General features: G+C 40.1%; 1 protein-coding gene across 2 annotated transcripts in view; it reads right to left on the bottom strand.

Moving 5' to 3' along the window:
- Dtnbp1 (dystrobrevin binding protein 1) overlaps positions 1-27,400 on the bottom strand; it is a 108,958-nt gene that overhangs the window by 44,773 nt on the left and 36,785 nt on the right. For both annotated transcript variants that reach the window (XM_020169591.2, XM_074082876.1), the window contains one exon: positions 1,109-1,131. In XM_020169591.2, coding sequence (XP_020025180.2) covers positions 1,109-1,131 — 23 coding nt within the window. The remainder of the gene's footprint in view (positions 1-1,108; positions 1,132-27,400) is intronic.

Raw genomic sequence — 27,400 nt, 5'->3', positions numbered from 1 at the left:
TTATTTTTAATTATTGATGAAAAATAATGTCCATGAGTAATGGTTCAAAATTGAGTAAGAACAATGACATCCATGATAATACATTATATAATGCGGCCATTTAACATAACCTTCAACAACTGACCATGACCATAATCATTTACTACAGCTGCAGTTGAGTCAAAATGACCCTTAGACAAAATAAGTCTGTTCAATTATAGCCATAGTAGGATGAGCTTTCACGTCTTTTTATCTTGAGGATTTGTAATTTTTTTCTAAAACATCCAAATACATCAGACATATAGACAGTTCAACTATAAATGATACGCTGAAAAATTTTTAATCGTTCAGTAAATCTAAAGGTCAATACCAGCCTATGTGAAGCACAGTAAGCATGAAACAAATCTGAAGTGTTTTAATAAGTAATTTAATATCTTCCTAGTTAGTGAAATGCTTCATTCTGAGAACAGTGATTTCTACTACTGATTAAAAACAGTGACTGTGAAGGGCTTTGAACTGCTGCAGAGGATGGTTTTCTTTTTTTACTAGTGTTTCTCCATGAGCAGCAATTTGTCTCCAGCATCCTTCCTTCAAAAGCTCCCTAAAGTTAAAAGGTATTGCTGAGTTGTTTGTCAAACCTCATAATTTATTTCACCAGTCTCTTAATTGTACAGATGGAGAAACTGAGACTGGAAGGGTGAGTGAATCATCAAGGTCACAAGATGGTGTCAGAGCAGGAGTGGAAGCCCTCAGAAGGTTCACGAGAAGAGGGGCCCTGCCTGATGGTCATCACCATTGCCTTTCCATGTGACCCAGCTTCATACAGCAGAAACCAGTTTTCTCACAGTATTGTTCTCAGCAACCTCAAAGTCAGCACTGTGTCTTTCTAACACCGTACTTAAGATGGCCACTACGAGAAGCTCTCTCTTGGTACATGTGTCATAGTTAAAGAGAATATCAGACACACTTGAAATTAAATAAAACCTACACAAACAGTATTAAGCAAACTTCTGCTTTTCATGTAAACTGTCTCATCAAAAGGGAGTTCTTTTCATCATCATCAAGAGAAAACATCTGACATCAATTAGCTCTCAATGAGTTTAAAGCAAAAATTTAAACACAAAATTACCTTTGAAGGCTTCAAGTTCCTTCCTGTAGGGGGGGGAAAAAAGGGGAGAGAAATGAAATTTAAAATAATCTATTCCAAGTGAAAACTGCTTTTACGTTTTAATAAAAATTTATGTACTTTAAATGCCCAGAGTAGTAAATCAGAATGTTTACATATAAACTATACTTCACTGAAACTACCAGTACAATCAGACTAAGGCAATAACTAAAAGTTATTTCTGTTAATACCTACTAATGGCTCAAAAAATTCTACTGAAATTCAAATTGTTAAAACACTAAGCTAACTAGGCACAGTGGCTCATGCCTATGATCCCACCTTCTCTGGAAATGGAGATTGGGAGGATCATGGTTTGAGGCCAGCCCAGGCAAAAATTTAGAAAGACTCCATTTCAACAAATAAGCCAGGCATGGTGGATCACTTCTGTAGTAATAGGTATACAGGAGGTACAGGTTGGAGGATATTACTCCGAGGCCAGCCCTGGGTCAAAAGAATGAGACCCTGTCTGAAAAATAACCTAAAAGCAAAAACAGGTTTGGAAGTATGGCTCAACTGGCAGCGCTAGGCCCTGAGTAAAAAACTCAGTACCACCAAACCAACAAAATACTAAAACACCTTTTCACCAAGAGGGAACTGAAAGCAAAGAATGAAGCCCCCCTTCCCCCAAAGCCGAAGCCAAAGCCGAAGCCAAAGCAAAAGCCAAAGCTTAAAGGCCAAGAAGGAAGTACTAAAGGTATTCACAGCCATAAAAAGAAAATATGCATGTCACCCACCTTCCCGCAGCCCAAGTTGCTGCAGCTCTGGAGGCAGCCTGAATACCCTCAGCAGAGTACCCCAGGAGACAAGCCTGACCATCAAGTTCCCCTGGCCACTGAGTCGACCATGAAGAAGACGAAAGACAACAACACACTTGTGCTCACTGAGAATGTCAAGGCCAGCAAGCACCAGGTCAGACTGTGAAGAAGCTCTGTAACAGTGACATGGCCAAGGTCAGTGCCCTCTCAGGCCTGATGCAGAGAAGAAGGCATATGTTCACTGGCTCCTGGTTATGATGCTTCGGATGTTGCCAACAAATCTGGGATAATCTAAACTGAGTCCTGCTGGCTAATTCTAAAAAAAACCACTTTTATTTTTTTACCATCAAAATCAATAAAGTACTAAAACATTACAAGAACACAGAGGACAGTTTAATCAGTTATAGATCAGCTCATACATATAAGAATCAATTTATAAATAAAAGCACTTATTATAATTTTCATCCGTTGATAAATATTAGATTTTTAATGTCTTTAATTAAAAATTATATAGAAGTAGCTATTTTTCTTTTTAGCACAGGGAGAAAAGTAGCAAAGAAGAAAAGGGGGAAAGCACCTATCAAAGGACTGAGGTCCACAGTTCACCCCTCCTTCACAAATCTTCTGGTTTGTTATTCTGTCAATGTCAATTAAGGATGCTGAAATGCAAAGTTTCCTGGGGAAATGTGCAGTGGAGAAAAACAGATGATTGATCACAAAATAAATATTTTGTGACAAAGAAGCCAAAGCAAGTTGTTTTCAGGTTTTTCCTCATAATTTTGTAATTGTATACATTTTTCTCAGTATCAGTACAAAAAGAAAAGTATTTTTGAAGAGGTTAAGTTTATTATCCCACTCAGAGTTTGAGACATTTAGCTTTTATGAAGACTCTAAGTTTTACTAAACATCAGGAGATGTTCTGAATTCTCACATCAGTATCCCCTATTCCTAATTACAATACCCCCATGTTCCGAAGTAGTTGATTACAATGAACAGCTGTAGGCAGGACAGGCAAGCTACCACTGAAAGAGCAAGCAAACAATGTTCTTGCACAGCTAAAGTGAAGGTCCTTCAATCAGATGGTCACCCACCTCTTTTCTTAGAAACACCTCATTTTTATAATAATTCTTTAGCACCATAGTTCATAAACTATCAGAGAATATAGTTTTCAATGCTATCTTTTCAAAACACTGTGCAATTGTTTCCCTTCAACAATTCAACAACAGTCAACTTCATTCTTAAAAGCTTAGTTAAGTACAAGTTAAAGATGCCTAAAATCTACTTTATACTTCAATCGTGGGATGAAGGGGAAAATGCACCATAAGAGAATCCTGAAAAGATGCCTTTGATTTCCCTCTCTCTGACTGATGCTTCACAGCAACAATTCCCTAAGGCCACCGATGGGGAAGGAGAGTTATATATTCAGTTCAATAATTCTTGTTTTCTATGATTATAAACTTCATAGAGCTCCTGATTTAGTTCTTTTATAATGTGTGTTCTTTCATACGTGGAAGATGGAAAAGATGAACATACACACAAAAACAAGCATGATCATATACAAACTCAGATGTAGAACATGTTTGAAATAGTGGAACTACTCTATGCAACTCGGGGAAGGAGGGAAAGGAAAAGAGAATGACAGAGCAGCAACAATATTATGAAACATAACATCTGTGAAGGAAGAGGATATAAGGATGTATATTGAAAGCTGTTAAAAAATAGAGGGTAGGAGGCAAAGAGGTAAGGGAGAGTAATGGAAGATATTGAACAGACCAAAGTAAAGTATAACCATAGAAGGGATACACAGAGAAACCCCTTTGAACATCAATATAGATATCAATAACCAAAGTCAGGATTGTAAAACAGGTACAGTATGTGTAGATGTGGGGGTACTTATGGGAGGGTGAGGGGTGGGGGAAGGAGATTAAGATGAGGGAATATGGTTGATGGACTTCATATATGAAATACAACAAAGAAACCTCTTGGAATAGTTTTAAGTGGGGTGGAGAAGAAGGTTGGGGGGGAAGAGATGGTGGATGATCTAACCATTGTACAATATAAGCCTACTTGGAATTGTCACAATGAATTCCCCCTGTACAACAAATATATCCTAATAAAAAAATTAATGAAAAAATTTCTAAAACAGTACCCCCAGTTTTAAAAAGGGGAAACTGAGGATAATAATTTCATACATACTGGTTTTTCTCCCATCCTCCAGTCCCAAATACCAAGAATCATAAAACAAAGAACTCAGTGTCTGCTACATTAGTGAGTAACTGCTCAATTGAGGAGTACTGCCTCTCATGTGGAGCTGTCTCTCAACTTTCTGGCTGCCTTGTCAAGTCACTGGGAAGCTGCTACCCAGAAGAGAAAACAAGACTAGTGGAACACTCACTATAGGGATCCCCTATTTACACAATGTCATGACCCACAATTGTTAGACAAAATTCCAAGAAATTTCCTTTCAGAGTTAATCATTCCTGCGCTCATTACTAAAAAAGAAGGTTGGTTGAGATAGTGGTGGTAAAGTAAAACCAGCATCATGGGATTGCTGTACAGAAGTAGTACTGAGAGTCCTGACATACTGTCACTTTCAAGTGAATCCCAACATCTGTTTACAGCCATAAACATTTGGAAGTGTGGAAGATATAAGAGAAGGCGAGGAGGCAGTGGTGAATGGGAAGGCATGGGGGCCAGAAGGTGCAGGCTGTATTTAGAACACGCTCTTCAGAGCAGTAATCCTTCAGCAAGAATTCTTCCTGAAATAGGTTGAATGAAGTGAAAGTAGTAACTTCTGATAAGAAGGTAGAGGGTTCTCAGTGCCAGAGCAAGGTTTGGCTTTGTATTTTTAGACCAAGAATAGAATGAGAAAAGCTGAGCTTTGGAAGAACATTCTAGCCATGATGGACAGATCACTGGCAAGGGAGAGAATAAAATCAAGGAGTATTTAGGGAACCCCAAAGGGCTTATTTGTTGGAAGTGTGGGCCTCAGTGTAGCTTTGTTGGAAGGTGTTGGGCCCTTTAAAAGGTGGAGGTCACTGGGAACATTGTCCTTGGAAGGGACTAAATAGGTAATTCCCAGGGAGTATGTTTTCTATAAAAGAACAAGACTGGTCCCTCGAAGCTCTCTTTCTGTCTTCCTTTCTTACCATGTGACCTCTTCCACACATTTCCTTCATTGTGGAAGAATGTGGTGTCATTGTGACACCATCCACTATGTGGCCCTCACCAGAACCCTTTTATAGGCTACCCAGCCTTAATTATCTTGTTATAGCAATGGAAAGTGGAGTAACACACTAGTCTGCCTGAGTCAACATAGTAAGGAAGCCCCCTTTACTCTAATACTTACAAAAAAGTACCCTGAAGTTAACTGTTACGGTTTGTATATGGTTGGCACCCACTAAAACTCATGTTGAGGCTTAATTCTGTGAGTGCTTTGAAGGACTTAGGGGCACCTTTCAGGAATGAGTTCTCACAGGACCAGTCTAGTTACTGCAAAGATGGGCTGTTATAAAACAAGGCTGCCCCTTGTGCTCTCTCTCTTTACACATATTTGTTTGCACTCCCAGTTTTCCACCATGTGTGGAGAAGCAAGATACCTCCATCAGAAGCCAATCAGATGTAGCCAACCATAGACTTATAGGTTCCAGAAATGTAAGCTAAGAAAACTTTTATTTATAAATCATCCAATCTTAGGTGTTCAGTTACAGCAACAGAAAATGCACTAAGATGTGAGCCAATTGGCTATTTTTCTGTTGTTCTGTTTCCTTGTTCCCACCTTACAAACCCCACTGTTCTGCTATTACTCAGAAGCCAGAAGCTTTCATTCGGTCTTGTACAATGGAACTACCCTGATTCAGGAACCACAAATAAAAATCAGTAAGATCTATAACTAAATTTGTTTCAGTTTTGTCTTTTGAAAGTTCTGATGACCAAAGGAGACTTCTGTGACCCTGAGGCCTCTCTCAGCACTGACCTCCTTTTTGGGGTCTTTTGGCTTCTCACAGAGCCCTGGGAGTCATAAATTCCTCCCAAATCTGAAGCTCTGATTTCCTTTGCACTGAGCTCCCTTATCTTTTTGAATCTGGGGGAAACAAAGGCAGTCTGTTCAGTGAGAGGGCACTTGACCTCTGAGTATTAGGTGGCAAACAAGCCAGTAGTTAGAGCTGCAGTTCTGAATGCTATTAACAGTAGATGCAGAGAATGGTTATTACTGCAGAGGATGTGGACTCTGGCTTTTGGAATTCACAGGAATTTAGGTTTTCTCCTCTTCATTTCTTCCTTTCTTATGCAACAAGGTAAGAAAAATCATTGGTTAACACTGGACAAGGGGTCTCAGAAATAAGCACAATTTGACCTGTAGGCACAGGTCAAGTGTATACGGGCTATTAAAGCACTTGCCATAATCAAAACTTAAGACCCCTGTGAAAGGATGAGTTGGTCACAGAATGGGCTAGGTGACATTAGGTCACCATGAAACTCAAGACAATGTCTGTACAAGGTACACTGAGAAGGCATTACAAGGCAAGACCCTATGGTGTTTCCCTCTCAGGCTTTAATCTTGTCTCTGAGTGACCCAATATTCAATGTAAAAATGGGATCTTTAATTTCTAGTATACCTGTCCTTCTCATACATCAGAAATATAGCCCTAGAAACCACAAACCCAGGTAGCAAAGTTTTACAAAAGAGTTAATTTAGACCCTCAATGGCTTTTATGTGGACCATTTCATCTGAACAAGAGGGTTCATCTTCCCTGAGGCCTCAAATATGCTAGGAAAATGCTCTACTACTGCCTATAATCACTTCTAGCCCTAGAATGCAATTCTTATTTTAATTGGCATTCAGAAGCCTTAAAGAGACAATGGGATTCTAAAATAGCTTTTTTGAAAAAGACTCATTATAAAAAGCTAATGAAAAGGCCAGGACTATAGAACTGACTTGACCCTTAACAGCTCCTCTCCACCTTATTTTGCCTGAACATTCAGTCTAGTAACTCTCTTTCTGAAGTGCCTTTCTTCTCTGGAAAACAACGAAAAACAGGTAAACAGTTTCCTTAAAAGATAAAACAATCTAAAAATTCAGATGATAATCCCTAAGTGACTTATCACCACTGGACAAAAACAGAGCCTAGGGCTATGTTAAATATTTTCCTAAAACAGGCAGGGGATGTAGCTCATTGGTAGAATGTCTGTCTAACATGTGCAAGGCCCTGGGTTCAATCTCTAGCCTTCAGTTTTTTTTAAACTGAAAAAAATTTTTTTCCCTAAACCTAAGGAAGACCTTCACAAGTTTTCTAAGGAATTTAAGATGTACTGACAATTGACCTTTGCCCAGCCCAGTCCTCAACTGACATACAGCACCTTGACACAACTGTTGCTGCTATGGCAATTTGTTTTGTCCTCTTTGAGTAGTATGGTACTGGAGATTGAGCTTTCAAGAGAAGACTGCACACTAAGAAGTCAACCAAATAAAACGAAGAAATATCCATTCCAAGAGATGCACAAATTGCAATCTTATACACAAGAAATATAAAAAACAAGGCAATATATATCTCCTCCAAAAGCTCCTCATTAGCTCAATTCAAAGAGATCGAAATGGCTGAAATGCCAGAGAAAGAATTCAGAAGTCTACTCTTAAAAATGATCAATGACCTCAGAGAGGATTCAAAGAGCTGAACTGGTTAAGAAAGTCAATTCCAGATTTGAATGAGAAAATCAGTAACATGAATGAGAAATTCATAAAGGACATTGGCATTTTGAAACTAAACAGAAATGCTGAAAATTAAAAACTCAATAAATCAAATAAAAAACATACTAGAAAGCATTACCAATAGACTGACTAGACCAGCAGAAGAAAGAATATCAGGGACTGAAGAGAAAATGAGAAAAATATTATATTCATATAGGAATAAAGGGAAAAAAGTAAACAAGCAGGATCAAACAAGCAAGAACTCTGGACATGATCAAGAGACCAAACCAAAGAATCCATGGAGTAGAAGGAGCTGAAATTACAAAACAAAGAAATAAAAACTTATTTGAGGAAAGAGAAAATTTCCCAAATTGGGGATAGATAAGGACATCTAAATACAGAAGGCAGACAGCACACCAAACCTCTCCATGTCACATTATCGTTAAAAGATTATTGCTAATACTACAGAGCAAAGAAAGAATATTAAAAGCTGCAAAAGAAACACCAACTTACTTATGAAAACAAACCTATCAGAATTACAACAGACCTCTCAGAAGAAACCTTAAAGACAGGAAAGCATGAATGATGTATTTCAAGCCTAAAAGTAAGTGACAACCAAGATTACCATATTCAGCAAAGTTATCCTTTAAAATCAATAGAGAAATAAAGACCTCTCAAGATAAGCACAAACTAAAGTAAAAATATGCAGGAACTTTCAGTTGGTGAAGGTCCTTGGTCTGCTCTTAGATAGAAATCAAAGGCGGACTTGAGCAGCGAAGGTCAGAGAAGTTTTATTTGTAGAGAAGAGAAAGAAAAGGCTGCATGGGGTCATGCAGAGGAGCCCAGAAACCAGTGGTCTCGTGGGTCAGGTTGGAAATTGGGTTTTATAGCCTTTTTTTTTTTTTATTGTCCGAGGGCAGAGGTGTCTCTATGGTGAGAACAGAAGTGTCTCCCTGGCTAACTGTCACTTTTTGGGACCTCTTGTAGCCTGCCCTTCAAGTCCCCTCTCTCAATGATCGCCCTAACTGCTGTTAGGAGCAGGGATGACAAAGTCTATTCGTGACTGCTTCCTGTTGACAGTGGGTGATGAAATGGCCCACAGCATCAGGGCTGACCATGAGAGTGGTTTTTGAGAGGACCGCAATAGTAGGTCATTTTCATCTCCATCAGGGGCATCTGTAGTTTGATGGATTTTAGGCAAGAGGAAACAAACTTGACAAGAAAGTTTAAAATGCAAGGCCCAAACATAAGTAAGAGAATAATGGCAACTATAGGCCCCAGAAAGGGTAGGAACCATGTCCTGGAGGGGAGCCAGTATTTTATTTGATTCCATACTTCTGTGGATATCTGAGTTTTGAGGGACTGTTCTTGGAGCCACTTAGCCTGTTGGAGAATGTACTCTGCATGTTCCTCTATGATGTCTGAAGTGTTTATATATGTGCAACAGGAAGTATTGGCGATGGCGTATACCCCTCCTTGTTTAGCCAAAAGAAAATGTACATCCAGGTGATGCTCCATGACCATACTGGCAAGGGACAACAAAGACCTTTGCATGTCCTTAATGGCAAGGCCTACCTTGAGTCTGAGGTGCCCTGTACTACTTTGGTTAGGTTTTTTGCAGTTACATGATTGGCAATCACCCCATAGCTTATTCAAGCTAGGGTTGCAATCAATGCTGTTATCCCTAAAATTATGAGAGTAAACTCTTTTGAGTTTAAATTTTCCCCTAGGTCGTGTGGGATATAAACTGTCTGGGGAAGGTTTAGGACAAGTTTTTGAGCTTTGGGCACTAGAAGACTAACTGCAGTAACTGCTCAGAGACTCCTGGCCATCCCTTGACTACCTGATCTAATTCTTTACTTAAGTAGCCCACTGGTTGGGGAGTGATGCCCCGGAACTGAGTCACCGCTCCAGGGCCAGTCCTCCATTTTCACAGACATATAACTGAAATTTGTCCTACACTGGGAGACCCAGGGCTGGAGCTATCATAAGGGCCTTTTTTTAACAGGTGGAATGCATTTTCTGACTTGTCGTCCCATTCAATAAAAGGCTAAGGATCCTTCTGTGCTTCCTTAAGGATCAGATACAAGGGCCTGGCTAGGCCTATATATCCTAGGATCCAAAAGACCCTCAAGTGTTTTAGAGTCTTAGGGAGAGGAAACATCAGGATTGGGCAGAGTCTTATCTTCTTCTAGAGCCCTCATTTCTTTCTCCAGGACAAGACCTAAATATGTAACTCTAGACTCACACAATTGGGCTTTTTCTTTAGAGATTTTAAAACCTTTATCTGCTAGGAAGTTTAGTAAGGATTCGGTAGCTTGTGAAATGACAGGCTCAATTGGTTCACAGAGGAGGAGGTTATTTACACATTGCAGCAGAGTAGCTTGTGAATATTGCCACTCTGCCAAGTCCTGGGTTAGAGCCAACCCAAAGAGATGGGGGCTACCTCTGAATCCCTGGGGGAGGACAGTCCAGGTAACCTGTCCAGCCTTTTGTGTGGGATCCTTAAAGCCAAACATAGGTTGACTTTTATGGTGCAAGGATGCAAAAGAAGGCATCCTTTAAGTCCAGGACAGAGTAGTGAGCAGTACCTGAGGGTATCTGGGCTAGAAGCATATAGGGATTTGGAACTACAGGGTGGAGAGGCACTACTGTTTCATTGATTAGGCAGAGATCTTGGACTAGTGTCCATTTGTTAGGTCCCTTTCTGACCCCGAGAATAGGAGTATTATATGGGTTGCAGCATTTAACTGGTAGTCCCTGTCTCTTTAAGTCTTTGATTAGGGGATTAGTCCCTCCTTAACTTCTGGTCTTAAAGGATATTGTTTTTGATGAGGAAACCAAAAGGGGTCCTTGAGATGAATTAGGACTGGTACAGCTGTTTCTGCCCGTCCTGTGGTGTGTCCATCTGTCCACACTGTGGGATCTACTTGGTTCTCTATCAGGGGAAGCAAAAGTACTCCCCCAGGGGTAAAAAGAGCTGCAACCCCCAATCTTGATAGAAGATCTTGCCCTAGCAGAGGAGTAAGGGTTTTTGGGACAATTAAAAAGGAGTGACAGAAGCGGAAATCCCCCCAGGAGTAGGCTAAAGGCCCAGTGAAACTCTAGGGGCTGGCCTGATATGCCCTGAATAGTAATTTTCTTGGAGGAACTGGGTCCAGAAGAGAAAGGAATAGCTGAAATGTTGGTTCCAGTACTGTTAAGGAGGCTGACCTTGTGCTTTTCAATAGTATCACCTGGGGCTCCACAGGAGCCTGGATGGGAGGCCCCTGGACCCATCATTGGGTGGAAGGCTCTGGCCAGTGTGCCTTCCAGTGATTTCCCTGGAAGATGGGGCAGGGTCCTGGAGGTGGCTTCTTCTGGGGGCACTCCCTCCTAAAATGGCCTGCCTTTCCACATTGAAAACAAGTCCTCAGGTCTAGACTGTGCCCTGGGAGAACCTCTCAGAGCACTGTGATCAGAGCCTCCTGCCATTTATCCTTTCTCTTTTCCTCTTTCAGGTCCTTTTTTTAATTTTTCTAAGTTCCTATTATAGTATACGGGTGTGACTACACAAACCAATTAGTCTAGATTTCTGCTCCCTTCAGCCACCAGCTTTTTAGGAATATCTGGGGCTGTGTTAGAAATTTATCTTTTAGGATGATTTCCTACTCCTGTGACTCCAGTACAATGTTGGTATACTTTTGTAAAGCATGCTTAAGTCTCTGTAAGAAAGCTACTGGGGTTTCTAAGGGTTCTTGCTGTGGAGTCACAGCTGTGATTTGGGAGCAATTAAGGGGTGTTATCTTGGCTCTCCTTAGACCCTCAAGAATGCAGCAGATGAGGTGGTTAAGGGTCTGTTCATCCTTGTCATTCTCAGGGTCTCACTTAGGATCACATCTAGGCACTGCCCGATCTCCTGTGGGAATTCCCTTTTAGGGACTCAGGATTCCCTTTTAGGTATCCAGTGTCTCTTTCCTCCCCCTCCCCCACCTCCTTCTCCAAGGGCCGGGTCTGAGATAGGCCATAGGGCCACATTTATCTAAGTGATAATCATCCCCAGTTGCAGCTGCCTGATCTAGTACTTGCTGTTTTTCCAGAGAAGCAAGAGACTGAGAAAACCGTATCATTTCATCCTTCCAGCTTAGTTTAAAATTTTGGCTGACTTCTCTGAATGCCTGGATGTACTGATCCAGGTTTTCTATGTAACTTCCTAAATCCTTTTTTTATTTCTTTAAGCTCACTTAATCTAAAAGGAACATGAGCTCTATCCCCTCCAGGAATTAACTGGAGGGGACAGAGTCCTTTGCAATGTTGGTGCAAGGTGGCTGGGTAAAGGGATAGAGGTGGCTGTTGGGGCATCGACCAATTTCTTCAGGGTGGGATATATCCCCTGTGGCTCCCCTGGAGATTTGATTAAGGTCACAGGGGTGGGAGGGCTTTGACATTGTTGGTGGCCCTTGGGTATTAGATGGTTTTTCGGGTTCTGGTTTCTCAAGGGAGTTTGGGGGCTTTTTGTAAAGGGTCACTATGGTTTGGATATCTAGCCTATATTTGCTCAGCCATTCTAGGTGGTCTCTTAGGAAAAAGAAAAGTTGAAGATAGGGGACTTCAGTCCACTTCCCCTCCTTTTTACAGAACATACCTAACTGAAGAATAGTATTATAATTAATGCTCCCTCTTTCTGGCCATTTTCCCCCATCTCCCAGAGGATATTGTGGCCAGGCCTGGGTGCAATAAAACTTGAGTTGCTTCCATTGAAGACTTTCTGGATTAAGGTCTTTCCAATGTTTTAGTAAGCAGGCAAGGGAGGATCCTTCCAGGATCCTGGAAACTTGATTCCCCATCTAAAAAGGGAAGCAAGGGAAAACTGATCACCTAAAGAGGAGTTTTCACCTTTTACCCAGGCGTCCCTAGGTGAGGAGATCCTCTATGTGGGAGAGGGTGACCCTCTCTTCTGTGTTCTCCCAGCACTGCCACCTGTGGCTAAGATCACAGGGAAGATGTTTAGGTACATCCAGCTGGAGCCACCCAGCCAGAGTGACCCTGATCAATTTTTTCCTATTTGTCTTATTTTGCCTGTTTGCCTTGTGACCCAGGTACCTGGTTCTCTTCTACCAGCTGAAGGCTTGTAACTTAAAAATAACCCTATGAGTGAGGGGCTCTAAAGTAACCAAGAGGGTTTGCATGGCCAGAGGGAGGGCCCCAGTGGAAGCATGGATGGGGACTTTTGATGAGGTAGACTTTTGTCCCCCTATATATCCTGTGAGACATATATTTTCTATGAAAAGAGAGGGAGCATCTGAAAGCATTTTTTCCCCCTGTGATAAGGGACAAAAACAGAGAAGACCCAGTGAGGTCTCTATCTCCTTAGGTAGCTCTCAGTAAAACACTTCTCCCCTGAGGGCAGACTACTTACTCAGATCAATCAGATGCCTAACAAAAACATTTAAGCCCAAATTAGAGAGCAGCTCTTTTTTGTGTAATCAATTTGAAATGGGGACTGCACAAGGGATATGGGGGCTCTGAGGACATAGTCTAAGGATTGGGTTTTTAATAGGGGAATATAGGGATCTCTCTCAGGCTCAGCTGAAGAAAGAAGCCCACTGATGTCTAGGACGAAGTGGGTGGGCACTCTTTCTAATCTACTTGGGAAAGAAGAAGGAGAAGCTGAGAACTGAGGAAAGGAGAGTTCCCTTGCTCAGTGCATGAGGGATTATTAGTCATCACTGCTGTCCAGGTTGATCCCACCAGAGGCGGTACTGGAGCACTGGCATCCAGGGTAGCCTCCACTCTTGGGCCGTGGGACTGTGGAGAAAGTGTGGCGATCTGACTGTTCGTGCACCATGGGCACAGCCAGAGGGTTTGGATACTTAGTCACTTCCCGAGCCACAGGGAGGGTCAGGAAGTTGCATCTTCAGCCTTTTGGTCACTGGGGACTTGCTTGGCTAGAGTACCATTGCAGCTTGGAGAGATACTTTCCTTCCCACCAGCTGTTTTCGGACCTCCTCCTTAATGGGTCAGATCTGAAAGGGAGAGGGTTTAAGGAGGGAGAGAGCCGAGAGTTGAGAGGGAAAAAAGCCTTGGTGCAATGAGGTTTTAGCTCCACTCACGTAGCAGTGGCAGTCCAATATAAGCCCCTGGCCGGCCCCCGATTTCTCGGGTTGTCTGCCATAGCAGCTGTAGAGGGCTTGGAGCTTTTCGCCGTTTCCCAAGACAGAAACTCTCCTTAGCAAGAGAGAGTGAGAGAAAGTCAGCCTGAGACATCCACTATAGCTAAGCTGTGGTGGTGGTGGGGGGGTCTCCTGGAGGATGGACTCCATCAGAGTGCTGGATGATCATGGCCACTTCCTAGGCAGTGCCTTCCAGTTTGGTGCAACTTGTACCAACCTTGAGTGAAGAAGTATCACTTCATGGTCGCCAAGAGGACATGCACGATACATAGGAACTTTCGGGTGGTGAGGGTCCTTGATCTACTCTTAGATAGAAACCAAAGGCGGACTCAAGCAGCAAAGGTCAGAGAAGTTTTATTTGTACAGAAGAGAAAGGAAAGGCTGCATGGGGTCATACAGTGGGATCTGGAAACCAATGATCCCATGGGTCAGGTTGGAAATTGGGTTTTATAGCTTTTTTTTTTTTTTTAATTGCTCAAGGGCAGAGGTGTCTCTCTGGCATGAACAGATGTTTCTTGGGAAGGAAAAGTGTCTCCCTGGCTAACTGTCACCTTTTGGGCCCTCCTGCAGTCCACCCTTCAGTAATTCATGACAACTAAGCCACCATTGCAGAATATACTTACAGGAATCTTACACAGAAATAAGGAAGAAAAGTCAAAACCACAATAGGTCAGGAATGAATAAATTCAGGAGAGGAGTAGATAAAACAAATGAGAAGAACCAAATATGCACAGTTAACCAGCAAACTCCTAAGAAGTACAAGGAGAAACAAAAGAATAATCAGAACTAAAATCAACCAGGGAAAGAATCAATAATATTACAGGAATTAGTAAATACCTCTCAATAATAACTCTTAAATGCAATGATCTTAACTCTCCAATTAAAAGATACAGATTGGTTGACTGAATTAAAAAAACAAGATCCAACTATTTATTGTCTGCAAAAGACTCATATCACTGGCAAAGACACATACAGACTGAAAATGAAAGGATGGAAAACAAAATATCAAGAAAATGGAAACAAGCAAACAAAAAAACCCAAGCAGGAGTAGTTATGTTCCTATTAGACAAAGTAGACTTTAAACCAAAATTATTCAGAAGGGATAAAGAAGGTCACTATATATTAATAAAGGTAACAATTCATCAAGAACATATAATGATAACAAACTTATAATGTACCAAACATTGGCACACTCTATTTCATAAAACACTATTACACATAAAGGGATAGATAGTGCTAGATATAATAACACTGGACAACTTCAATATTCTACTTTCATCAATAAAACATCCACACCAAAAAAATCAACAAGAAAATTCACTTAAAGTGCACCATAGTGCAAATGTTAACAGGCATCTACAGAATATTCCATTTGGCAGATGCAGAATGCAATTCTTTCCAGCAGCCTATGGAACTTTCTCTAAAATAGATCACATTTTAGGCCATAAAGCAAGTCTTAACAAGTACCTTACCAAATCATAATGGAAAAAAATTAGACATCAATAGGAAGAGAAACTATAGAAACTATAAAAACCCATGGAGAATGAGCAGTATACCTTTTTTTTTTTTTTGGTGGTACTAGGATTTGATATCAAAACTGGGTAAGAATATGACAAAACAAGAAAATTATACACCAATTTCATGATGAGCACAAATGCAAAAATTCTCAGTAAAATACTTGCAAACTGAATTCTTCAACACATATGCCATCACCAAGTTGGTTTCATTTTAGGAATGCAAAGGTGGTTCAACATATGCAAATCAGTAAATGTAATACAGCAAACAAGTATAAAAGACAAACATAACACAACCACCTCAACAGATGCAAAAAAGGCCTGGACAAAATTCAGTATCTCTTCATGATAAAAGCCCTGAAGAAAATCTCTTCATGACAAAAGTCCTGAAGAAATTAGGAATAGATGAAACTACTTCAACATAATAAAGGCAAACCTATAGCCAGTATCATCCTAAATGGGGAAAAACTGAAACCATTTCTTTTAAAGTGAGGAAAAAACAAGGGTGTCTACTCTCTCCACTCTTACTCAATATAGTGCTAGAATTCTTAGAGCAATAAGACAAAAGAAATAAAAAGGATAAGAAGGGTAAAGAAGTCAAATTATCACTATTTTCAGATGATATGGTCCTGAAGATTACAGCAAAAAACTTGAATCTGACAAATATTTTCAGCAAAGTAGCATACAAAAATCAGCAGTTTTTCTATATACCAATAATTAACAGGCTGAAAAGGAATTCAGGAAAACAATCCCATACACAATAGCCTCAAAAAATTAAATTCCAAGGACTAAATCTAAGTAAGGAAATAAAATACCTTCTCAATGAAACATTGGAGAAAGAAATTAGAGAAGATACTAGAAGATGGAAGAACCTCCCATATTTATGTATCAGCAAAATACTGTGAAAATGGCTACATTAGTGAAAGCCACCTACAGATTCAATGCAACCCCCACCAAAATCCCAGTAATACTCTTCAAAGCAATTAAAAAAAAATCCTCTACAGGAAGCACAACAAAAGACTCAGAATAGCTAAAACAATCTTGAGCTAGAAGAGCAATGCTGGAGGTATCACAATACCTGACTTCAAATTATACTACAGAGTCATAGTGACAAAAACAGCACGGTACTGGCACAAAAAGACATGAAGGCCAATGGAACAGAAGATCCAGAAAGAACCCACACAGCTACAATCATCTGATTTTTGGCAAAGGTGTGAAAAACATACTGTGGAGAAAAGACAGTCTTCAACAAATGGTATTGGGAAACTGGCTATTGACATGTAGAAGACTGAAATTAGATTTCTTTCTCTCACTCTGTACAAAAATTAATTCAAAATGGGTCAAAAGATTTAAATATAAAATCTGAAACTTTGAAACTACTAGAGGAAAATATTTCATTATATAGTTATCGGAGATGAATTTCTGAATAGGACTCTAACAGCTCAGGAAATTAGAATAAGAATTTACAAATAAGATTACATCAAAGGAACAATTATCAGAGTAAAGAGACATTTAATAGAATGGGAAAAAAAACTTTGCCAGCTATTCATCAGATAAAGGATTAATATCCAGAGCATATAAAGAGCTTAAGAAATTGCTGGGCACTGGTGGCTCAAGTCTGTAATATCCTAGCTATGTGAAAGGCTGAGATCAGAAGGATTGCAGGTCAAGCCCAGGCTGGGCAAATAGTTTAGGAGACCCCATCTCAAAATAACGAGAGCAAAATGGACTGGAGAGGTGGCTCAAGGAGTAGAGCACCTGCTTTGCAAGTGTAAAACCTTGAGCTCAAACTCCAGTCCTACCCCAAAAAAAAAAAAAAAAAAAATTAGAGCTCAAGAAATTAAAAAGAATAATCCAAATAATAAATGGGAAAATGAATTGGACATTTCCCAAAAGAAGTACTAATGGCCAATAAAACATATGAAGTGTTCATTATTGTCAGCAATAAATGAAATGCAAATCAAAATATCCTTAAGATTCTATCTCACACCAGCTAGAAGGGCTATTGTATCATCAAAAAAACAAACAACAAATGCTGATGAGGATGCAGGTAGAGGTAGCGGTGAAAGAACACTTAAATGCTGTTCACTGGAATGTAAATTAGTGCAGCCACTATGAAAATCAGTATACAGGGTCCTCAAAAAATGAAAAATAGATCTGCTATATCACTCTTGGAAATATACCAGGAATGTAAATCAGCATACAATAGAGACACCTGTACACCCATATTCACAGCAGCACTATTCACAATAGCCAAACTATGGAATCCATGAAGGTGTCCATCAACAGATGAATAGGTAAAGAAAATGTGGTATGCATACACAACAGAGTATTATTCAGCCATAAAGAAGAATAAAATTACTTCATTTGCAGGAAATGGATAGGCTAGTGATCATGTGAAGCAAAATAAGCTAGAATGAGAAAGACAAATACTACATGTTCTCTCTCAAATGTGGAATCTAGATCTTAAAATAAAAGGGGTACATGAACATAAAAGGGGGACTTCTTGGGGGGAGGTGGAACCAGTGGGAGGTGGGAAGGGGAAAAGAGGAGGGTGATGGGGAGTATGATGAATGCATCTTGAATGCACATATGAAACCCATTTAAAATATATTGCCAGAACTGAAAAAAAAAGGGGGGGGGGATACTGGAGGAGGATAAGAAAGAGTAAGATTGGTTGGGCGTGAATTTGAGCAAGATACATTAATGCCTGTATGGAAATATCACAATGAAATCCATCACTTTGTACAACTAATATATGCTAATAAAAATAACTGGAAAAAAAAAAAGAATTCATCGCCTACCTGAGTGATGTGGTGCACAACTGTAATCACAGCACTCGGGAGGCTGAGGCAGGAGGACAGTGAGTTTGAGTCCAGCCTGGGCTACACTGATGCCTTGTCTCAAAACAAAACAAAAATTCAGGATCCTAATTGGACCCTATGACTCCAAGATACCTAACTTCTACACTAACACACATATTGGTTGGACCTGAGAAAACCCAAAGATGAAGGGAAGGGGAAGACTGGTCAGTGACTCAATTAGCCCCACCTGGCCCACTGAAGAACAAGACCTAGAAAATCACAATGGGCTTTCTGAAAGCCATTCCTAAAGTGCTTCCCACCAACACTGACTGGTCTATCATCCAGACCTGCAAGGAAAAGAAATACAAGTTTGTCAGTGGTTTTAAACTTCAATGGAAAACCCTTTTCTTGAGGTAGGCTGACTTCCACTGAACTGATGATAAAACTTGACCAGCTACAGCTGAGAAGACTAAAGATAAAGTGGAAGCCTTCAGGAGTGGCTGAATGAGTAATTACAGAACATTTCCAGACGACCTTCCAACCGACATTAAGAAACAAAAGGCTTCCAAATTGATGGACTTGTAATTACAGGAGCTCCACTACAACCAGCAACCTAGAATAATGGTTGGACCAGCAGCAGGGCACATATCCAGTAAGTGACCTCAAAAACATCAGCATAACTATGCAAGTAACACTAGCCTTTTTCTGAAAAACATTCCTTTTTTGCTGTGTGACACAACCCGGGGTCAACTTACTGGACAGGGACCTTTTGTCTAAGCCAAAAGGCCCAGTGAAGCTTGTCTCTAATGGAGATATGACTCTGAAATTTTCTGACCCACCTGGACCAGATCTATGCATTTTGCTGTTTACCCTGGATAAAGAAGGGGACAGCCTCTGACTTAACCAAAACACCCAATGGTTATGGGCACATCCAATAATGACTGACCCTGGAGGAACAAAAAGTACAGAACTTACTAAAATTCAAATAGACCCCACTAAGCCTCTTTCTGAATTACCTCAATAACCATTAAAGCCCAAAGCCATACAAGGTTTTGTGCCAACAATAGAAGATTTAATAGCTAAGAGATTATTTATTCCTTATACTAGCTCTTGTGATATCCCTGCTCCACCTGCACAAAAACCTAGTGGATGAGGATAGTGATCTCTTCAGTATCTCAGCCATTAACAGAAGAGTTGATACCCATTTCCCAGGAGTTCCAAACCCTAATATTCTTTAGGTGCAGGCTTCCCATGATCCTAAATGGTCTATAGTGGTAGGCCGATTTCAGCCTTCTATAGCCTTCCACTTGACATTGTTTGCGATCACCTGGAATGATCAACATATATGTGGACGATCAAGCCTCAGAACTCGCTGACACCCCTTCCTGTTTCTCTCAAGTGCTCCATTAAGATCAGAGCACCCTCCTGTTTCCTAGAGGCTCAGCTGTCCTGCAATGTAGATGATTGCTTGTTCTGTTTACCCAGTGAGGAGGCATCGAAGAATTCCTTCCATTTATTCCAATGGTTAGCAGATCAGGGACGTAGGGTCTCCTGAGACAAATTACTAGTGGAGTATCCCTTATCTGAAATGCCTGAGACAATAAGCATTCCAAATTTCAGAGTTTTTCTGGCTTTGGAGTATTTCCATAGCCATTACTAGTTTGGTATCCTCAATTCAAAATGTTCCCAAATCTAAAACTTTTCATTTGCTGACACAAAACTGGCCAAAGCTTCTGTAATGATGTTTATTTCCAAACACTGAATGCAGTATAAAGCATTCTCAATTCTGAACTCACCCAACATCCTTCTGAGAGCAAATTAACCTTTTATGAAATCCTTTTACTCTAGCCTTCCAGTATTTTTCTGAAACACTGTAACTTTCTCAATCCTGCTACTCTGAAGGTGAATCACTTACCTATAAAAGGGTAACCTCTGAGTTAGTTGCTCCCTAATCTGACTTTACAAAATCCTATTTTGATCCTTTGTGTGGATGGATTTTACGATAGAGACCAGAAAGGAAATTTCTGTGCTGGATAGCCACTGCCCAGTACGAGCTCATTAAGTACAGCAAACTTCGCCATCTAAAGTCTACTCAGAAGGCAGGCTTCATGCTTTTACCCACACACACATTCTACCTAAAATCAGTTTGTCAGCATTTACACTAACAGTTGCTATGCTTTTGAAGGATGCTTAGGAAGCAAAGAGGTTTCCTCATCTTTGTGGCACACCAGTAAAAAATGGCACAAAAGTTGACGCTGCTGAGCCATTCCCAAAAAGATGGCTACTATAAAAGCACAGGCTTATACAAGAAGAACTGAGCAGAGTTTTGGGAAACACTCTAGCTGACTTTCACGGCAAAAAAAAAGTTGGCTAATGACAGTTTAAAATTGCTTATCTCCTTGACAATTACTAAAACTTAAAAATTCTAACTAAAAAATGGTAATTAAAACTAGAAATGAGTCAGGTGCTGCACACCTATAGATCCTAGCTACTTAGAGACTGAGATTGAGATTGGGAAAACTGCAATTCAAGGCCAGTCCAGGCAAAAAGTTTGTGAGATCCCCATTTCAATCACTATGCTGGGGCGAGTGTGGGTTGCTCAAGCCTATAAATCCTAGCTACTCAGAAGGCAGAGATAAGGAGGATCATGGTTCCAAGCCAGCCCCAGGCAAATAGTTCTGGAGACCCTATCTCAAAAAAAAAACCAAATCACAATAAAAGGGCTGGAGTAGTGGCTCAAGTGTTAAGAGCTCCTGCCTAGCAAGCATGAGGCCTTGAATTCAAACCACAGTGCTGCCAAAAAAAAAATCAATAAGCTGGGTGATGTGATACACACCTGTGATCACAGCCATCCAGGAGACCATAGGGAAGAGGATCGTGGTTTCAGGCCAGCCCCAGGAAAAAATACAACACCCTATCTGAAAAATAACTAAAGCAAAAAAAAAAAAAAAAAAAGAAAGAAAAAGAAAAGGCTGGGGTATGGCTCAAGTGGTAGAGTACCTGCCTAGCAAGTATGAAGCCCTCTGTTTAAACACCATTAAACTGAAAAAAAGGAAAAGAAAACAAACCGCAACAACAAAAAACAAAAATAATGAAAGTTTTTTATCTTTTATATAAGTGGTATAGGAACCAGACACTTTCCTGTTTTGTCAAGACAGTTCCTTGTGCTTCATGCTGTCTTTTATTAGGACTTCAGTTACTTAAGAAAAGTTAATCTTCTCAATATTAAAAGAGCTAAGTTGCTGGAGTTGGTGGCTCACACCTGAAATTTTAGCTACTTGGGAGGCTGAGACTGGGATGATGAAGGTTCAAGGCCAGCCTGGGCACAAAGTTCATGAGACCCCCCCCCATCTCAATGAACAGCTGGCATGGAGGCAAGTACCTGTCACCCCAAGCTACATAGGAGGCTGAAATCAGGAGGATCATGGTCCCAAGCCAGCCTGGACAAAAAAGCTTGAGAGATGCCATCTCAATGGAAAAAAAGTTAGGTGTGGTGCTTCACACCTATCATCCCAGCAATGGGAAGTGGAATATAGGAGGACTACTGTTCAGCCTGGCCGGGGCAAAAAAGTGAGATCCTAGCTCCCAAATAGCCAGAGCAAAAAGGGCTGGAAACGTGGCTCAAGCAGTTGAGTGCCTGCCCAGATTTGTGAAACTCTGAGTTTCAAAAATAATAAAAATAAGCTTTTGTTGACATCTAGGTAACCTGCAGTATGTGCCTTCGAAATCTTTTAATTATCACTATGGGTAAATGAATGACTATTATTATTGCACATTGACTGCAATCCTATTTTGAGCAAGCAGGTTTTTTTGTCTGTTTTTTTGCAGTGGTAGGGGAAGAACCCAGACCTTAAGGATGCTAAAGTGAGTGTTCTGCCATTGAGCTATATACTGAGTCCTGATCAAATATTTAAAATCTTTTGACATTTTTCCACAAACTTCCCTAAATCAAATTCTTTTTCTTTTCTTTTTTTTTTTTTTTTGTCGGAGGGTTGCATTGCTGGGGACAAAACTCAGGGCCTCATGCATGCTAGACATATGCTCTACCACTGAGCTACACCCCAGCCCTGTCAATAACCCTTTCTCAAGATTGCTGTTTTTTCTGTCTCAAGTACTCACTTTCAGCCTCAAAGATATATGCTTTAGGTTTTCATGTCTCTGTTAAAAACAAAAACCTTTATCAATCCCAATCTACAAAATGCCATTTATATAGCTGAGAGAAAAAGTTTAGGAAAAGAGTTTTGTAAACCAACTAGAGAAACATTTACTATTTTAAAAGAATTAAAACATGATTTTTAAAAATACTGATGGCAAAAAGATACTCATTGTTCAAAATAAGCTTGAAAAAGTTAAATACTAGTCTTAAGCTATATTTAATGCCAACTCTAAGATTTAATACACTATTAAATAGTCTAGCTACATGTGTTCTCACGAGTGCATATAAAACTCAAACTGCCAAGAATTATTCTCTAATAGACATTTTAGAGCAAGAAAAGAATTTTGTACAGTTCAATTCCTTGCCAATTCATAGGCTTAGGTTTAATTTTAAAAGAAAATGTAAGATGTGATTACACATTCATGAAACCAACAAAATCATAGCTCTCTCTCTTCAAGAGATTACTGACCTCGCAAGTGTGATTACCATATTATAATAAAGGTAATAAAACAGAAATTCCAATTTACTTTCAATTAGCTACCTGGGAACCATGTGAAATCTTGCATCTAGTAGGGAGAAAGAAAGTAAAAGGAGGAAATGAAGAAAAGAAACACAAGTTTGGGACTTTTAAAGTATTTTCCATGTATCTACTTAGCTTTTTGAACTTACAGAATACAGTAGCAATAACTGTTTTTACTGCCCTTGCCTGCTAATTCTACATCTATGTTAGTTCTGAATGTTTTTGATTAACTGGCTGTCCTCCTCAATATGTTTGCTTAGTAATCTTTGATTACATTTTATCTTGGGTACTAGATATTTTTCGTGTTCCTGTAAGTATTCTTGAGCTTTGTTTTGGACACGGTTAATTTAGCTGGAAACAGTTTGATCCTTTTGATACAGTATGACTTGTTACAGAGGTCTGGAGCAGTGCTCAGTCAGAGGCCAATTATACCCCCCTAAGGAGGCAAGACTTTAATAAGCCCTCTTCCCAAAAGCCCTGGGGATTACAAATGTTTTGTCTGGCTCTAGAGAACACTGTGTGAGCACCAGACACCTTTAACTAGTCCTTTGGGATGTTTTTCTCTCCTGACTCAGGATAATGCATTTTCTCAAATGCATTATCAGTACTCTGCAGAACACTCAAGATGAACCCTCTGCAGATTTCTGGAATTCTTTCTCTGAGTGGCTCTTTCTTCTTTGGTACTGCGTCCTGCAAATTCTAGCTGCCTTGGTCTCCAAAGACTCTTAGTTCTGTCTCCTCAATTCAGTCTGTCAGGCTCTACCTGGGTCCCCTCTCTCCACTGCATCCTGGGAACTCTCACAGCAGGGTGCTGGGGCAACCATGGGATTCACCTCACTGGATTCCTCTCTGCCAAATGCCCTCACATCTCTTTTTTGCCCAAACTCCAGGGCCTTAAACACAACACCTCATTGGGCGCCAATGGTTTATGATTGTAATCCTAGCAACCTGGGAGGGTGAGATCGGGAGGATCACAGTTTGAGGCCAGCCCAGACAAACAGTCCATGAGATCCCCATCTCCAAAATGACCACAGCAAAATGAAACTGTAGGTATGGCTCAAGTGGTAGAGTTCCTGCTTTGTAAGTCAGAAGCCCTGAGTTCAAACCTCAGTCCCACCAAACAAAACAAACTGCCATGTAACCTCATTTTCTATGGTCTGTTTTTTTTTTTTTTTTTTTACTACATCAGGTGGAACAGTAAATCTGGTCCCTGTTACTCCACCTGGGGTGGAAGTACAAGTCCACTGCTTTTTTCTAAAAGTGGGGAGTTCTCCTTCTCCGCTTTCCACTGAGCACCCAAACAGACTCTGCTGCAGAACCTCCATAACCTTTCTGCCTTCTTTGGGTGAAGTGCTTTGGACCTTCTGTTTTGGTTCCAGAGCCATCTTCACTCTGAGTAATGCCCATAATTTCTTCTATTCCACTCTGAGCAAAGGCAGGCCTGTGTGTCACATTCTTGCCACATCTCCATGCCTACAACCTACTCAGATGGAAGTGCCAGTTAGACCTTTGGTCATGCCATCCAACCAGGTTAGTTTGGACAGTCATTTCTGGAATCTCAGTTCAGCAGGTTATCCTCTAGAACATATACTGGTCAAATACTACTGTAGCAGGGAGGAAGACCAGAAAAGAAACGGATAAGCTTGTGTTCTGATAAAGTAGCACAGGAGAAGGGATGGCATAGCAGAGAGATAAAACTTAAACTAAACGTGAAGAGAGTCATACAGCACTGGGGGTAGAAAGTCACACAGCACTAGGGTGAAGTAGCCTATACAACTGCATGTGACCATATATGGATTAGACCTTGCTTTTTTTGCTTCTGTAACTTGCTTGCAAGGGTATATAATGTGAGAACCCTTTGTTCTCAGGGATCAGCCTTTGAATGAGTCTGCTGAGTCTGTGCTGGCACATTAAAGCGTTGCTTCCGGCTGAATTGCTTCAGTGTCCCGTATCTCTGTTCGAGATTCCCGTAACACTACCACAGATATGCTATATTGTCTCAGATGTGTCTCATACTTTTTTCTAAAGTTAGTCTACATGTTACCAAGAATCAAACAAACACAAACTAAAAGAAGGGCATGGTCCTCTACTATTAGCCATATTGAATCTATAACCATATGGCAAAAGGAATGAAGACCCTCTCAAAACATTGAGGAGTACCGATCCTCTTCAACAGACACAGCCCACCACTCGCATGAGAGAGGGCCTAAGAAACAACCAAATTTCAGAGTCTAAATACATCAGTGAAAAATGTCTGTGGAGTTAGATGTGGCCATAGACAAACAGAAGACTGTGTTAAAATCATGAGTGATTTATAACCAATTAGAATTTCTAAAATTACTCTTGTTCTTCAAGAGGTAGCCATTTTTGGAGAAAGTCTGATGGTATGCTTTGTACTGAAGTGAAAAACGTAAGTGATTCGTAAGTTTGGAAATAGAACTATTTTAAATCACACATGTATGTATGATGTTTTTGTTTGTTTTGATTTTTTGAGACAAGGTCTCACTATGTATCCCTGGCTTGCCTCAAACTTGCCATCTTCCTGCCTTCAGCTCCTGAGTACTGGGATTGTAAGTATGTACCACCACACCTGGCTATAGACAATCTTAAGCAAAACTATTATACTTAGAATATTCCAAATAGTCTACTGTGAGAATTTCAACATGGTAGTAACAGGAAATTTAAAATTTGTAAGGCTGAGATACTATACTTCTTTTTAGTTCTGCTTTGTCATTCTCCTGATCCTACCTATTATTCACCTATTATTCTTTCTGCCTGGATCTGTATAATCCTAGATCCTCATATGGCTGCTTTTTATTCAGGTCTCAGATCCTGTGCATCTTTTTAGAAGCGGTCTCCAGCTCACTCTACCTAAAGAAGTCTTCTCCTACCTTCCCAACATGATCCCATTTTGTTTTCTTCAAAGTCTAGTTTATTACTTGAAACTATAATTTTAATACTTTCTTTTGTCTGTGTTCTTCCATGTCCCATGACTAAGAATGTAAGTTGACTCCCAAATAACCAAGCCATTTTTCTAACTACTTAAAGAAAACAATGTGAATTGGTCTAAGTTCTTTATTTTGACTTATATATGAAGTATTAACTCACTCTACTTTATGAAAAATATATGTTCTGTGGTAACAAAAGTGTCTGTAAGAGATTTATGAGTTAGACTCATATGGTGTACACTCATATCCTCAGCTACCCAACACATGAACTACTGGTATCAGTAGCTGTCTTCTGCCTAAAGTTGTATTCTATCCACAACAGTGTTCTACCATTTATCAAGCCAGTGTCTGATTGTGTCCATAAAAGGTATCAGTAACAGTAACATCTTAAATACAGGAGAGTTATTTAAAAGCAGTTTATAGGTACTTTTCCCTTACAAACACACAGTTCCTTACATGTCACTTTCATCAGATAACCAGCAAGAGAAGGTTGTTCTTACTCAATACACAAACATATGGGTTAAACCATCTGTCCAAGTGTTTCTCAAAGTAAACAAGAGCTCTTAGAATTGTCCAAAAGAGTTTCCTATAGCTACATTTCCCTTGGCTACCATGAGACTCACAGCCACAGTAAACCACAGACACTGTTGTGCATGGTTTACACTCCTGCTTTGTAAAGGCAGGGTTCTATTTTCTCTTCTGGGAATGCCCAAACATAGGATAAAATATCATATATCCACTCTCAACTATAAATGCACTAATATCAACATCTGGTACTGATTCCATTTATTGCAATTCAAAAGTCAAAACATGACGACAAGTTGGGAGTGGACTTTTAGACCCTGGCTCTGATTCTGGCCACTAAACAGTGAGATGATTTCATGCAACTCAACCTTTTATTCAGTTCCAATGACTGCTGCCCTAACCACCTGAGGTTCTGATAATGCTGAAGGAAAAGGTATACAGGAACCCACTGCAGAGGTAACTAGCACTGGAGGTGCATAAGAAATTATCTTTCATTGTCTCACCTTGTTACCCTATCCAGTTGTCTAGACTAGATTTTATAGAAAGCTATAAGGTATACTGAGAGTGTTTTTTCTTTTTCTTTAAAGCACACCATACACATACATTCATCATATATCCAATCATAGTCTTAAGAAGAAAAGGAAAATCATTAGTTTGCACAGCATTTTATTGAAAAGGAAGGTTTATTTTCAGGAAACTCTTCCTTTGTGGATCAGAAAACTAAGTTACTTTCTGCTATCAATATTTTAAAATTTCTCAGAGTTATGCATTTTAAACTCTCTTCCCAGGTAATTCTTATGGTTCACTAACATTTAAAGCACACTCCCTAATGATACATGGACCTGGTGGAGAACTTCAGGTCTGAAACACTGTTTTCAACTCTACCCCATCCCTTGGCTTCCTTCTAGAAAACTTTTAACAGCAATGTGATTATCTACCATTCCCATGCATTAAGCTTTCTTCTTAATCTCTTATATGTTAGTGACCAATACCTCTTGTTCACATCAGCAACCCAATCCTCCTACTGCCACACCCTAGATCCAGAACAAGGGGGTTGAACTCAGGGCCTTACACTTGCTAAGCAGGCACACTACCACTTGAGACACTCCACCAATTTATAGACAATCTTAAGACCAATAGTGTGCTCTGTCCAACCTATCATCATCTTCCACCAAATCTATTTTTCAGCCTCA

The sequence above is a fragment of the Castor canadensis genome, chromosome 8 (genome assembly GCF_047511655.1).
Source record: "Castor canadensis chromosome 8, mCasCan1.hap1v2, whole genome shotgun sequence".
NCBI classification, from domain to species: Eukaryota; Metazoa; Chordata; class Mammalia; order Rodentia; family Castoridae; genus Castor; species Castor canadensis.
This window is presented reverse-complemented; position numbering and strand designations above follow the sequence as displayed.